This window comes from Astatotilapia calliptera, chromosome 3, assembly GCF_964374335.1.
Source record: "Astatotilapia calliptera chromosome 3, fAstCal68.1, whole genome shotgun sequence".
NCBI classification, from domain to species: domain Eukaryota; kingdom Metazoa; phylum Chordata; class Actinopteri; order Cichliformes; family Cichlidae; genus Astatotilapia; species Astatotilapia calliptera.
Window position 1 is genome coordinate 53,347,296 of NC_137424.1, and position 15,477 is coordinate 53,362,772.

The following is a 15,477-nucleotide window of genomic DNA, read 5'->3' on the forward strand; positions in this document are numbered from 1 at the left end:
AAGTCACTTAGTTAACCTCAAATCCTCGTTTAGCTTGCATCTGCAGTGTGGCTTACTGTAAAGGACAAACTGTGACCAAACAAATCCTCGTAATATATTAGTCCCTTTAATGGATAAATGTTTGTTTGTTTGTTTTTTTTAAAAGCACATTTTCATAGTTTCTTGCTGTACATATAAACCCACTGGTAATATTCACATGAAAACAAATATGTAAAAATATTCTATCTATGATAGCGATTCTCATGCAGATCAAAATGCCACATGTAAATGCACAGATGAGCCAAAACATTAGGACCGGTCTTCTCGTAAATCAGGTTGCTGGAATTTGGTGAAACCCCTGACACCTGCAGTCTTTGAAACGACCGGCAGGTTGCAAAACAAGCCTGAATGCACGGAAGTCTATGAAAACACAAAAAAACATTTCTCATTTTTCTGAGATCTTAGTAAACACTTTCAATTATTCTTCAACATAGCATTTTATGAACACAGTAAAAAAAAAAAAAAAAAAGGGGGCCATGTCCATCTTTGCTATACAGTCTATGGGAAAGGCCTGATACACGACCACCTAAACGGCACCGTGTTTTTGTGAGTACTCCTGATCAGCAGAGGAGAGTACCAGCGGTGTGTGTTGCAACAAGTTTGATCTGCAGCAACTCCAAAACACGGTTTCCTATATTTAAAAGTTCTGATGTTGCGCTACTCGAGCACTTTACTCAAGACAAAGTAGAGTACCCCAACAGCTTTTTGTAAAAGTCAAACTTAATCTTCTTTAATGCATTATTCCACTGAGTTATTTACAGTAGATGCCCAAATCCAAACACACACACACACACACACACACACACACACACACACACACACACACACACACACACACACACACACGTAGATATGCACACCTATACAGTGCAATCAGTAGCTTTCTTTCTCCCATGGCTATGCATCTTGGCTCAAACAGTCACCTCTGCACTCAACACAGTCCTTCATCGATGCCCCCTGAGTTAATTTCTGAGTATCTTCTGTATCTTCTCCCTTTACTGCTCGGCCGATCCAGTGGTATCATCGCTTTCAGCTCCCTGCGGAGAACCGGGAATGGATCCTCCGACCGACCCGCCGTCTCTTTCTCCCACTCTTCTCGCGGCCTTGCTCTTCAGCAGGGCGCTGTCAGGGTGAAGTGAGTGGAGATGGATGAGCAGCGCATCCTGAGTTGCCGCCGTGTGGCCGCACTCCTCGCACACGTACAGCTTGTTGCGTCGCTCCTTGTAGGCGTACTTCAGGGTGACGCTGTGGATCTTCTTCATGTGGGACTCCAGAGAGCAGCGCTGGGTGAAGGCCTTGTCGCAGAAGTTGCACTTGTATGGACGGACGCCTGTGTGGAAAATGAAAGGAACATCATCCGTTACCTCTGTGTACGTGTGGAGGTCTGAATATGCCAAAAATAATATAATATATACTTGCACTTTTAAAAATTATTCACTTATTAGGTCATTTTAAAAATTTTAATTGTGTACGTTTTGTACACTTGTTTTATGGTCTAAACACACAAAGTGAGTGGCTACCTGTATGTGTGCGCACATGTCTTTTGAGGTCGAAGGTGTCGTTGAAGCCTTTGCCGCAGAAGCTACACAGGTGTCTCTTTGTCTCATTGTGACACTTGATGTGTCTGTTCAACATCCGCTGGTACTGGAAAGTCTTCTGGCAAACCTGTAAATGAAGCAACAACACGACAATCAGGTCAGGGCACTTCCACACTTCGCCGACCTTCAGCCACCTTTCGTTTTTCTTGTGGACAAACATTAGCCAAGTTTACAGTCAGTGTTTATCTTTGTGTGAGGCATTCTGTGCAAACTGCACCTATGTAACACGTCTCTAACCACGTCTTATCTTATATATGTAATTAATATATAATAACACAATTTATAGGGTTTTTTAATGCAGTGGGTGTTTGAGATAAAATTAGGTTGCATTTGGCAGCTATGATGGCAGTGTTTCTACACATCATTTAGTTTTACAAAAGTAATAAAGCTGAAATGTGTATTTCAGGTTCTACGATCATAACGCACAAAAAAAAAAAAAAAAAAAAAAAAAAAAAAAAGGGAAACGAACCTGGCACACGAACGCTCCCATCGACCCACTTTGACTTTGACCCGTGGATCTGGTCACCATTGGGACCGGCTCTGGGGGGGGTGGGGTCGGTGCAGGAGGAAGTGCAGCTAATGGTTGCGGAGTGGGAATGAGAGGAAGAGCCAGAGCAAGGGGAGCTGGATCTGGGGGTAACTCGCCTGTAGTTACCTGAGATGGGAAAGAAAGACATGATTCACAATGCCATCCATAAATAATAATAAATCAGTCTAAGACCTTGTACAGTAACACAAAATTCTACCTTGTAAACTCAATCAAAAATATTTTGACACGTTGTGCTGTGCTCTGTCCTTCTCAGTTCTTACCTTTATTTTGGCTCGGAAGTACGTGGAGCTGGCCTGCGGCCTCCTCTTGATCTCTGATCTCCCCTCTGGTAAACCCGCCGGGCTCTGGGGTCTGCCGAGCACCGTGCTGGAGGGCAGTTCTGGGTGAGTTTGTGTGTCAATGGTAGAGTGTTTGGTGAGGCAGAGGGGCGTGGTCATCTGAGTTGTCTCAGCGGGGCTGGCCTCCACCTCCATCGTCAGGATGGACAGAGGAAAGACGGAGACTGCAGAGAGGAGAGAAAGAGAAAGAGGAAGTGTCATGTCTGAATTTCCTTCTTTGACACCTCCAAAATTTCCTGAGGGAAAAATCCGGTGATTCAGCTTCCAAATGATCCCCTGTGTATGGATGTTACATTACTACAGGGGCCTTTTAGCAGCACTGACCTGAAATTAGCAATAAAGCCGAGGAGAAACTTCAGATTCTTCTTGGCTTCATAATTCTCCTCAGATTATCTTTTGTCTCTTTTATTGTGTCATTTCATTATTGATATGTTACTTACATTAACATTAATTGTAGCCTATTAAAGACATACAGACAGCAGTTAAATTTAATTCCACTTGCCTTTGATTGTATATTTTATTCTTTTATACAGAAAGTCTCTTAAATGTTAATAATTCGAAATAAAACCTCACATAGAAGCTCACATTGTGTGCTTCTACTAAACTTTTACTAAGTTACAAAGAAAAACAGGCAAATGCATTTTTGCATGGACAATAACCCAAAAAGTCTTAATCTGAAATTTTTATTTTTTTCTACCACTGTTGCAAAACACAACTTATAAGCTTAACTAAAGGTTAAAAAAGACAAGAAATGTCTTTAAAAGGGGTCAGAGGGTGAGAGAGTCACGTATGAGGACAAATTCAATCCAATGTACAGAATTTCACAACAAGCGGTCGGCTTGCACTGCTTTATATTTGCACAATTAGCAAAGAACCACAGCTAAATAGGAGTGTGTACTTGTGTTTGTGTGTGTGGGTGTGCACAGGTTTTTTTCCTATTGTTTAGTACGACTTCTGCACCCTCACCACACACACACACACACACACACACACACACACACACACACACACACACACACACACACACACACACACACACACACACACACACACACACAGAGATTACCATTACTTGTTTGACCAGACAGTCTTGCAGCACCAGCTTTTTACCTTCCTCAAACAATCCACCTCCGCAGGGGTGTGTGTGAGTGTGTGTGTGCATACACTGAACCAACTGCATGTATGATTTGTGCAAAACACAACAAAACGTCACTGAAAGAACCAGAGACAAGCCATTCAACTGACAGTAAAACACAGAGAGGCGTGCAGGTGTGCAGGGGTGTGTGTTACTCAAAGGCAGGCGTGGCTGAGCTCAGCCGAGACAACGAATCAGTTGAATGTGCCGTCGGGCCTCAATCAGATAAAACCCAAATGTAAATGCAAATGAAGTGAGCTATATGAAGAGAAGACATAAAGCCAGTCTGTGAAGCAGCCGGATTAACGGAACGCTGAGAGAAACAGTGACAGCTCTATGCAACATCAACGCCACAACTGGTGAAGACATATCACTCTTCCAGCCTCTGTGGGTCTCCGGGTTGGGTTTACAGTGACGGCTCAAACAGGCCAACGGCTCAAAATAAACCCGGTGAAAGACTTGACCATTATTTGGTTAAACAAACGCATTCAGTGCTGTAGTACTAACCTCCCTGCTCTCCCTACGATTCTGATTAAAATAGATCAAGCTAAGGCACACACTGAGATCATTCCACACAAGAAGAGACTCCTCCAATCATGTATTCAAAACCAGCTCTGCAGGTTATTTGTACAAACAGCTGAATTTCAGTATGTGCATTGAAAGGTGACAGTTAGATGAGAGGGCAACTTGGTGAAACTCATAGTTGAAAGTCGGATTTATTTATAGAAGAAACATTTGTGAAACACATTGGACATCAGACCATCAGTAAGATGCCTCACTGAGCATTTTCTAGTGTTTTAAACCCTCAGTCACAAATGTCTAGAGCAGGAGTGGGGAACTCCAGACCTCGAGGGCCGGTGTCCTGCAGGTTTTAGATATCACCCCGGGTCAACACACCTGAATCAAACGATTAGTTCATTACCAGGCCTCAAGGAGAACTTCAAGACATGTTGAGGAGGTAATTTAGCCATTTAAATCAGCTGTATTGGATCAAGGATACAGCTAAAACCTGCAGGACACCGGCTTTTGAGGCCTGGAATTCCCCACCCCTGGCCTAGAGACAGGTGGCGTGTGATCCCCAGCAACCACAGGTCACTGTGGCAATCCCCCGACTGGTAGGAGACTGGTTACTGGAGGTAACTGGCTCTTGCCAGATAAAAATCAGTCGTAAAGACGTTGCTGCACCAACAACCTCTTTGATTGCTTTGGTGACCAACAAGTCTCTACTAGTCTGGAAACACTTGTCAACTAACGCCGAGAAACCTGTAAAACTTGAAAAAGTGCAGCGCAAGCTAGAAACGAAGAGTGGTCACCTTCAGAGTAAATGCTGCGGCCTCTGTTTGCTACCAACATGTGTCAAAGGCAGAACTTTTTTACTTGAAGAGAATTTTCTTCATTTCCAGTTTGTTACAGTCTTCATAGTTTCACTACTACTCTGTGAGCAGTTGGCAAGTGTTTGCAGACAAGTTGGCATCTTACATGCAAACTACAGGCATGCTGCTAGAGACCTTTGGGAATACAAATTTTTCCTTGGTGAACTCTAGTTGCCAGGTTGTGGCCAACTGGTGACCAGGATGTTGATAACAAGTTATTTCCCAGCAACCACTTGCAACCAGTGTGGGAATACTAATTATTCAGTAGTTCCAAAGGGCTGTCAGGCTGATCTGCCAGCCTGTGTGACTGAGGGCTTAGAGGAATTTAAGAAAAAAATGAAATGTCGCTGGACATAATCACTGTCTATAGCAAGTGATCAATCCAGCTGTGGAATATTCACGACTTTGTCAGTGAATGAAATGGTTAATGGACTTATTTTGATGTTTTTGGTGTATAAACAGCATTTTGAAAAATGCTCTTGTTGAAAAAAATTGAACAATAAACTCTTAAAAGTTTAAAGAGTTTATATTTACAATCATTTACAAAGGTAGTGAAGCCTCACATTTCAAAGAAAGAAGTGGCAATGATCTGAGTTTATTGCTTATAGATCCTTATAAAGTCAGTAATGATTAACAAACTTATTGGCCAATCATTTTCCTATAAATGAGGTTTAATGATAAAAGTTCTTAGAGAGACTTTATGACTTTTAAAATGAGAGATCTTTTGTTTTTAAGTCACTACATGTCTGTACCATGACTGTATCCTCGCTTCAGTGCCTGAAAGACTCGCATCTTCAACATTAGCATTTCACATTTCATGAACAAATCTGTTAATCAAATTATCTCCATGAGGAACTTGATCTCCACATTTAGTTTCATCTGCAGTTTAAAACTTTTTGAACCTGTTTCTGGTGTGTGACACAAAACGTGTGCTATCTGCCACCGAGAGCCTAATCCTATGATTAAAAGCCGCCGAGATGATCAGAAATTTTCACTGTACTTCTTTACCACGTTTTCAAATCCTTCTTAATTACTCCTGAGTGCTGATAGTTTCTGTGGTGATTGCTGCTGGCTGGACATTTAATCTCATCTTGTATTGTTTGTTCACCTCTCCTGCCCCCCTGACCAATGAATGAGGTGTGTGTGTGTGTGTGTGTGTGTGTGTGTGTGTGTGTGTGTGTGTGTGTGTGTGTGTGTGTGTGTGTGTGTGTGTGTGTGTGTGTGTGTGTGGTAGTTAAAGGGCAACGTGGAGGGTTAAAACAACTCAAGGCTTCTACTCCATGAGCAAGTAAAGGAGGAGGAGTGGTGCTGCTTTAAATGCTCTGTAATATTTTTCTTTTATTCATTTAACATCGCTCAGCTGGTAGAAAGAGTCAACAATCAGTAGATAACTTGATCAAACAGAGGGTGTGTGTGTGTGTGTGTGTGTGTGTGTGTGTGTGTGTGTGTGTGTGTGTGTGTGTGTGTTTGCTTAAGGCGTATTGCCTGCAGCAGCAGGCTGTCCATAGGGTCCGTTACATTTCCTTCCATCCAATAAACATTAACCTTGACATTGAGCAGATAGTGGAAACTATTGGTGCAATGCAACAAACCCCCCAAACAAAACAAGACATCAGCTCCTCCTGGACTGCTCTGAGATTCTTGGGAACACGTTTAGTCGTTTTTCGCAACATCTTTCTTGTGTGTGCATACATGAGCCCGTCTGTGTAAAGGTGAAACTAACGTCTGCTAAAACTACAGAATGAAGTCAACACGACAACAACAAAACTTTTGTGTTATAATATAACCTCAAAAAGAAGAATATTATTTAGCTTTATAGATAAAAGCTAAGTTATATACATTTGGAAAGTAATAATTAGATTATATGTGACCTCTGAGTGTAACAGAAAAATAAGGCATAATGATACATAGACTTATTCAAAAACTAAGTATGCTATAAGCTAATTTTTACGGTTTATTATAATTAATAATTAATAATTAATAATATTATTATTAGAGAAAAGCGGCGTGTAGGAGAAGATTTTTTCATTTCCATTTTTCATTCTTTTCCCCTCTTTTTCAGTTTTACTTCAGTTTTCTTACTTTTTAAATTTCTTTCAAAATGTAAAACACTTAAATGACCTTTCGATATATTTTCAATTACAACTTTTATTTGAATAAAAAAGGGATGTTTCGTCTACTGCACTTGAAATCAACGCTGTATGGGTTTGATGAGTTTCATGGCGGATACTGATGTTTTTTTCTCTGTTGCCTTTTTCACACGCAGCGGTTCAATGTGTGTCTGGAAGATGGAGGAGGGATGATACAGACTCGAAACAAAGGTTGATTTCAGACTGATGACCCATCAGAAACAGGCCCCGGCACATGTTTGTGGATAAAAATAAACCCTTGCGCGCGCGCGCGCGCGCGCACACACACACACACACACACACACAAAAGTGTCCAAAGCCATGGCATGTGGCGTGTCACAGAATTATTCAACACGCAGATTACTGAAGACAATTATCACATCTGAGTGTGTCAGCTTGTTATTAGGTTTTTGTGCGTGCGTCTCTCATACACGCCGGGCAGGTACATCAAGTAACGGCACATACCAGAAGATTTAGCTGAGACCGTTGCTGGGCTTGGCAAAGCGTTAACAGTACGCGGCACAATTACGCACTGACGTTCAGGTTTCATCTTAAGGTTTTTCCTGGAAAACTAGTTGCTGAAACTTTCTGCGACGTTTCTTTGGCTCGTGGATGTTGAGAAATAACCTGAATAAAGACATTACACGACAGATTCCTTTTGTGTGTGAGTGGGGAAGGGGAAGGTGGAAATAACTGCAGAGAGAAATCATGTTTGCTCTTCTCACGAAAGCTTCACATAAGGCCTGAATCAAACCCAAAATGCCCGCGCGCTTTTATTTAGGTGGTTACATCCTATGTGAGCGTGAGTTTTTCCTCTTTTCCTTTTTTTCTTTTTATCGATCTTGTTTGGGTAAAAACCGTTTGAAGCGTATCCTGGTTCAGTTCATCCAAGTGTTCCGGTTGCAAACATCCCAAGAGGATGTAAAAGTCAATGATTAAAAGTTAACGGTGATGGGATGAGGACAGAAAAAGGACACACACACACACAGGGAGAGAGAGACAGAGAGAGAGAGAGGGAACGAAAGAGGGGGAGGGAAAAGAGAGAAAGGAGAGCGAGAGAGACGTTTAGGGTGTAGTCCGTTACTTGTTATCTGATACCGGCGGGGTCTTACAATAAAAACTCCGCCGATGGCAACAATGGGGATTGTTTTCACGAAAACTGGGGGGATGCGGAGGGGGCAGAAGGAGTCATTTGGGACCTCAACGTGTCATTTAAATGTAAAGTGACGCATTCAAAGAATCAAACTTGGACACCCAGCTCAGTGAAAAAGTATGAAAATCATTGTGCAGGTCAGGAAAGCTGATGTGTTTAGTTTCTTTAAAAAAAAAAAAAAAGTAAGACCAACACGTGTAGATACAATAAAAACAAAAAACAAACAAACGAAAAATTAAAGGTGTAAAACATCATCTCATCGTTTAAAACTAAGAAAATGAAGAGATTTGAATTCAAGTGTTTATTAATTGGACTGTGCTGAATGACTAATCAGAAGCCGATTAATAGGTCGTTATTTGTGCTTCATAAGTCAGGCCGGTGCTATGCTGTACAAGGAAGAACAATCAGGGGTTGAAGGTCGATATGAAAAAACAAAAAACAAACACCGGGCCTTTGCGATCGCTTATAGGCCACAACACTGGAGTTGGTGTAAGAACACATTAGTCCTGTCACTGTTTGCTTTTGTGACACTGTGCTCAAATTGTTTATATGTGAATCATCAAAAACACGAAAAACGAGGAATGGTTTTTAACATTTTCATTAAAATGAAATAAGTTTAACATAAAAGGTTATCTAAAGTAAGAAGAGCACAGCTCTGACACCCCACAAAACAGGAACTACTTTCTCCGAGCACGGCGGGCCGCTGCTGTTTCCCGTTATTCCGTGGCCCCGTTACAATCACCGCCGGACACCCCTTCCCCCGCCACCTGTCACATCGGTATACCCGCTGGATTACAAACCGCGCAAACAAACAAACAAACAAATAACAAAAATCCACAAATCCGTGCGTAAAGGCGCCCGAAAACGAGCCCGTACACGCTATCGCCAACATTTCTTTTGCTTTTTAAACAACAACAAAAATGGCTCATCACGGCAGTGGACTCACCTGGGATGTAGACGTCCCCTCGTTCATGATCGGGGAGTTCACTCCAGTTCCGCTTTCCCGGCGAAACGTTCGCCTTTTTAACCAGAAAGGCCCTCGGCATGCTCAGTCAACACAAAGTCCCTTTGAGAGAAAGCGATGTGCAGGGAAAGCCGCTGTGGCGACGTAAAGTCACGTTAAAAGTGACCAAAAAAAAAAGCAGGAAACCGAGAGGAAAAACTGGAAGGTCGGTCCCCTCTTCTCCTTCTTCCTCCTCTTCGCACCTTTCTTCTCGTTTCGCAAGCCTCGTCCCGCTTTTTCACCTCCTTCCAGCACACCTTTCCTCTCTACCAGATTTGTTTTCGAGCTCTAAACAAAAGTCTTTTCGGCGTCGGGACAGGTGAGTCCGCTCAGGTGAGCTACCAGGTCAGGTACAGACAGATATCGCCCACAGCGCCCTGAAATAACGGGAGTGTGGCGTCACTAGGTGAGGGAGCGGGGCTGGGAGGGAGAAAAAAACGCAGATATTCCTGGTCGCACGCACACACACATACACAAGTGTCGATAGAGGTGGGTCAGAGAGCTGCACAGGTACTCATTTAAAAGCAGGAAACAGGCAGCAGCGCGCATGCGCGGGAGAAATAACGGTGACAACAAGCCGGAGAGAGCCTAGGTTAGGCCTCTACCTGCTGAACCGGTTTACCCCTCCTTTTATTCTCTGTCTCGGCCTTTCCTATCCTCTCTTTCTCCACCTCTTCTCCATTCCGCTTTAAGGTGTGGGAACGGTGAAAATGACGAGAAGAAAGAGTGAAAGATTGAGAGTGTGTGTGGAAGTGTGTGTGTGAAGGAGTGAAGGGCAGTTATACAAGAAACTGTAGACACAAAGAGACAGAGGCACAGTTTAACTGTGCAGATGCACAAACACAGCAGTCAGAATAAAGAGACTAATGGAGGAGTTCGTTATTTCTTTATCACTGTCACAGTCACACTTATTTAGCAGATATTTGTAGAACATATAGACAAATATCTGCTAAATATGAGAGTCTAATGCTCATCTTACTATCTTTTTTTGTCGGAGTACTTAAAAGATGAAAAATCTTCACAGTCAGGAACATTTTAATGTTTCGAGACGTGACAAAAAACCAGTTTATCATGAATCACTGAAACAGAAACGAACATTCGTCTGAATCTCAGGCGAAACGAAGTGAACCTATGAGAGGTATAACCATGGATCTGCTGTAACAAGTGAAAACAACAGTCAAGTTTGAGTGTGCATGTTGCAGATTGATCTCTGAGGATGCTCAGCTGTGTGTGAAGTTTTCAGTTTATTTTAAATGTGTCCTGAGTGATTAGATCAGAGTCAGGGAGCTGAAATAGACCCCCCCCCCCCCCACACCCCCCAATTCACCATTGTGTCTATCAAGTGTCTCCGAGATGTCTAAACTGGCTACACAATTCATTACTGTTTAAGTTGATTACTCTAGAAGGTCATAGGTCTCCATGTGCATTGATCTGCTGCCAGGAAGGTGCCGACTTCATTCAGATAGGCCCAGCAAAGGAAAACAAACTGCAATTGAGATTTTGCAGGACAAAGTTATTTGTGAATCTGAATAAAAGCCACCATGCTTTGCTTTGTTCACATGCAATATTTTCCTGTTTATTCCTTGTTGTAGACGTATCATCAGACCAGGTGTAGATTACACACTCACAAAAACAGGACCGTGTAGGTCAGTCCTTTTATGTCATCTAGTGTGTCATAATAAAGGAAAACCTACACTGCAGCTGGGAAGACTCGGTACTGTTGCATCAGAAAGACTCGTGTGCTGTGATGTTTGTTTTAGTCTTCCTCTGTGGTTTCCTCACTGCTGTACGGTTGATCAGTATGAACAGAGAGCTCTCTACCAGCTGTTGAGTGTTTTCCTTCAATTAACTGTGTACATATTGTGTAAATGATGCTATCGCCGTAGCTAGGTGTAACTGGGAAATGGAGTCAACAGCCTGTACCAAGCGGACAGCACAGCAATTTATTGTTGACACTAGGACACAGAAAACATATCAAATGTTTAGACTGAGAAAATATTACCTTGTTTAGAATTTCATGACAGGTAAAAGTCTCAAAAAACCTGGGACAGGGTTTTGTTTACCGCTGTGTAGCATCCCCTCTTTTTTTATAACAGCCTGTGATGGTCTGAGAACTGAGGAGAGCAGCTGCCGGGGGAGGAATTTTGCCTCAGTCTTGTCTGATAGATGAGTTTAACAGTCTTTGTTGTCATATTTTTCATTTCATGATACTCTAAATGGTGAAAGGTCTGGACACCAGGCAGGTCAGTTCACCACCTGGACTCTTCTACTATGAAGCCATGCTGCTGTAATAGATGCAGTATGTGGTTTAGTACCGTCTTGTTGAAGTATTCAAGGCCTTCCTTAAAAAAGATGTAATCTGGATGAGGACATGTAAAACCTATAGATACCTTTCAGCATTAACAGCGCCTTTCCAGATGTGAAAGTTACTGATTCAGTGGGCACTGACATGCCTACGTACCAGCAGAGATAGGCCTGTTGAAAACGTTGCTGAAAGCATCTTGATGCATACTCAATCATCCAGCTGAGACTGAAGCAGTCACTTGGATGAGTGACGAAACGTTTCTTCCATTGAAAACGCTACGTCCAGATGACCAGAATTAACCTGTTGGGACGTGCTGAAAACAAGCCCAGCAGCCAGTCTCCTCTTTAATCTGGTCTTCCAAAAAGAATTTCAGACTTTGACCCATCTGACCACAGAACAGTTGCTTCAATCTTTTCTTTTCTTTTTTACTAAGCTTTGTTTCAGAGATGATGGCAGCATTTTTGGATCATGCTCACATATGGCTTCTTCTTTGGATGATGGAGCTTTTACTTGTGTTAAAGTGTCCATGTAGTCATTTCCAGGCAGTGCTGTGAAAACCGGAATATCCCTCCAGTGTGAACATCTAGTGTTGATTTGTAGCCAGAGTCTTGGAAACTTTTGATGATATTAAACATGATTGGCATTGTACACTGAGTAACTCATTCCTGACATCACGCACACTGAGAAAAACAAAGACACGATGACTGATGGAGGGAGCAGCATGTAGTCCGTCCTGTCTGACAATCATAAAAATGATGCCCAGACAGTTATTATTATTAAAACACGCAAAAACATTTTGCAGTCCGAGCGGATAAACAGTAAATTCTACTGTGAACAGTCTTGATATTCAAACCTTTAAAAAATGCTCTGGAATATGTAGTGTGTGGTCCTATATTTCTGTTATTTTGTCCTCTCCATTTACTGTTAATCAGCTGATGCAGGCTTGCAGCTCCCTTTTAAACAACTCTTCTCTTTGGTTGCACAGGTGTGCTGGCTGGTTGTGACATTATAAAAGGCTTCCTGTGCAGGCCTGATCAGATCACTCACATGTATTTGCATAATATATTGAACACCAGGACCTCATGTAATGATGTTATAATTTGTGTTTCTGTGTAATGAAAGAGACGTGACAGCAAACTTGCCACAGCCAGTTTTTGATGTGTGTCGGAACTTTGTTTTGTGCCCCGATTGCCAAAATTTTGCAACAACTTTGGCAAAACAATTAAAAAAGAATCAAAATGACACATCACGAAGGTGCTGGGTGAAGGTTAGGGACATCAGCGGTGACCTCTCGGGGTGTAAAGAGTCTCTTCTCTCCACGCTGCCTTTAAATACAACAGGAAACTCCAGTACAGCGAGATTCACGTCTTACCTGTCTGTTCTTCTCATGACTAATAGCAAAAGAAATGCTTCTCAAGACAACTAGTACGCAAAGTATTTATTTGGCTGTAACAGGAGACACGCTATAATGCCATGTAACTGCATTGTCTGTGTGGGTGTGTGGGCGGCACGTTGTCATTTGAGATCATGGGCGTTTAAATTGTTATGATCTGAGGATAATTTTAATGGATAACAAATATTTACTACGTTTAATGCCAAATAGATTTTCACAACCAATGGACAAAACAATTAACCTGTGAAAACACTTTAAAGGCTCAACGCAGTGGAAAACCACTGACCTGGCAACCCTGTTTATGTTTTGTGTTTTTTCCCAGTTTAATAATCATGCAGACATCAACATATCCACAGCAGCAGTGTGACAGTGACGTCATGGCCGCTGATCTAGTGCAGTACATCTCACATACGGCCCACTTTGATCTTAAGTGGGCCGAAACTACAAAATTGCCCTTTCTGTCAGTGTAAAGATGTGTAACTACACGTTTAACCCCCTTCAATATAAAGAGCAGTGCAATATCAACAGTATTCCTCAGTTTTTCTACTCAATAAAGAAATGCTGCCATACTAAATGAAAGAAATCTGTCAGCACAAATAAATAAATCCGTAAAATTACAGACCAAAGCTCCCGTAGCTCACTGAACAGAAAATGCCCTTTCCCCCTGTGGGGAGAATATAGTGAACGAAACAGGAACCTTTCTGTGATTAGATTGTTTTTGTTTATCTGTTACTTAATTAATTTGTTGTAGTATGAATGGTAGTGGGGGAGTTTTTTAGAAAGTAGGAAATGCTGTAAAACCTTTAAAGTACAGTTAAAAGTCCAAAATCTGTGCCCTCGTTTCAAAGCTGTTCAGTTGGCCAGATTGGGGTCTTTGTCAGGCTAATTCTGGCCCCCGGGCCTTGTGTTTGACACCACTGATCTAGTACATTATCACTAATAAAGGGACAAACCTCAGCCTTTAGGTATGCAAATTTGCAAGTGTGCCCCCCACCTTTCCATCCCTGCTGTGTGTTTACAGCCCCCTCTTGATTTCTCACTGTTCCCTCATCTTTGGAGTTTAAGTAGTCTAACACACCCACTCAGACCCACCCTAGTCTCTTAATGGCTGCTTGAAAAAACTGAAACCTAAAGGCAATACACAGAAACACAGAAACTGCTGATCTGGACCCTCCATCCATCTCAGATTTAACCATTTATCCAAAGCCATTGAGTAACCGCGGTTCAGTTAAATGCATGCATGTCTTTAGACTGTGGGAGGAAGTTGGAGCACTCACAGAGAAATGGCAGGAGGAAAAGATGTAGACCTTGGAGGACATTCATGGATATTACAGAGAACGTTAAACTTTTATGCAGTGTTTTAAACTTTAATGGATTACTAAGTATTTCTAATCCGAATGACAGTGACTGTTATCAAGGGCACGCTCCGTTTTGCGTAACTATTTTCAAATCCCTGTAGAACTGCAGCCACATAAGCTAGCGCAATAAAATTTTTTGCATATGAAACTGGAGGAGTTGCACTTACATCTTATGCCATCAGTTTGTCACAGTTTCCTTTCACATATAGCTTTGCAAAAATTGCATAAAAAGCACTTATAGCAATAACAACATAATATTCCAGAAACAGGCTTTGCCGATCTGATCAGCTCTTCATAAAACGTCCTACCCTGGAATAGATGTCAGTGCTTACTATCGCATGTCCGCCATTACTTGCCAGAAACCGGAAATGATGTCATTTTTCTTTTTAAACCTTCAGGACCTTGTAAGCCTACACTCGTGTTTTTAGAAGTCATGTTGGACTTTATGCTTTTCTGTATCGTTTCTGGGATGCTTAGAACTTAAATTGCACTGCTGGAAATAGTTTTATTTTGATGCATATGATGTTTTTCTTGCATTTTGCAGTATAATATTTATTTTTGTTTTTCCTGCAGTGTATAAAAATTGGTGTATCTCAAAAATAAAACTACGAAGACACCCAAAATAAATTTCCTGTGGTTGGAAACTATTTTGTGCACCTTTTTTGTATTTACAGTTTTGAGAGATAAACCTCTTACATTTCTCTAACTAGAAATATATGTATAAAAACAAAACAAAAACGATTTTCATTTTTTTTGTAGTTTATTGCACTTTTTTGCAATTTATGTAGTTCCTATGGACTTAATGCATACATCTTATTAAAATCTGGGCTATAACGGTTGTATTGATGTATAACAACTTGAAATGCTCCCAAAAATGGCTCTACAGCATGTAAAAATATAAGATAACCTTGGCAGACTCTAATCTGACCTGTTCTTGAGTGTAACCAGTGGTTTGCACCTTGTTGTAAAGCCTCTGTATTTACATTCATGAATGTGTCTCTTGATTGTAGACGTTGACAGTGATAATCCTACCTCAGCGGTCCCCAACCCCCGGGCCATGGAGCGGTCGGTGAGGCCTCATGGTACCGGGCTGCGCGAGTTGA

General features: G+C 41.7%; 1 protein-coding gene across 1 annotated transcript; it reads right to left on the reverse strand.

The window, feature by feature from the left end:
* Positions 1–90: 90 nt before the first annotated feature.
* On the reverse strand, positions 91–9,800 carry ovol1a (ovo-like zinc finger 1a). The gene is made up of 5 exons (XM_026162522.2): positions 9,262–9,800; positions 2,448–2,689; positions 2,107–2,292; positions 1,560–1,704; positions 91–1,369 (listed from the first exon to the last, which is right to left on the reverse strand). The coding sequence occupies exons 1-5, from the start codon at positions 9,359–9,361 to the stop codon at positions 1,035–1,037; spliced, it is 1,008 nt and encodes a 335-aa protein (XP_026018307.1). The 5' UTR covers positions 9,362–9,800; the 3' UTR covers positions 91–1,034.
* Positions 9,801–15,477: the final 5,677 nt, after the last annotated feature.

Coding starts and splice junctions, on each gene's coding strand:
- ovol1a (XM_026162522.2), bottom strand. CDS start 9,361: ATGCCGAGGGCCTTTCTGGTTAAAAAGGCGAACGTTTCGCCGGGAAAG. Junction 2,690..9,261: donor AGGGGACGTCTACATCCCAG/GTGAGTCCACTG, acceptor TCCTCTCTGCAG/TCTCCGTCTTTCCTCTGTCC. Junction 1,705..2,106: donor TGGGAGCGTTCGTGTGCCAG/GTTCGTTTCCCT, acceptor CTTCATTTACAG/GTTTGCCAGAAGACTTTCCA.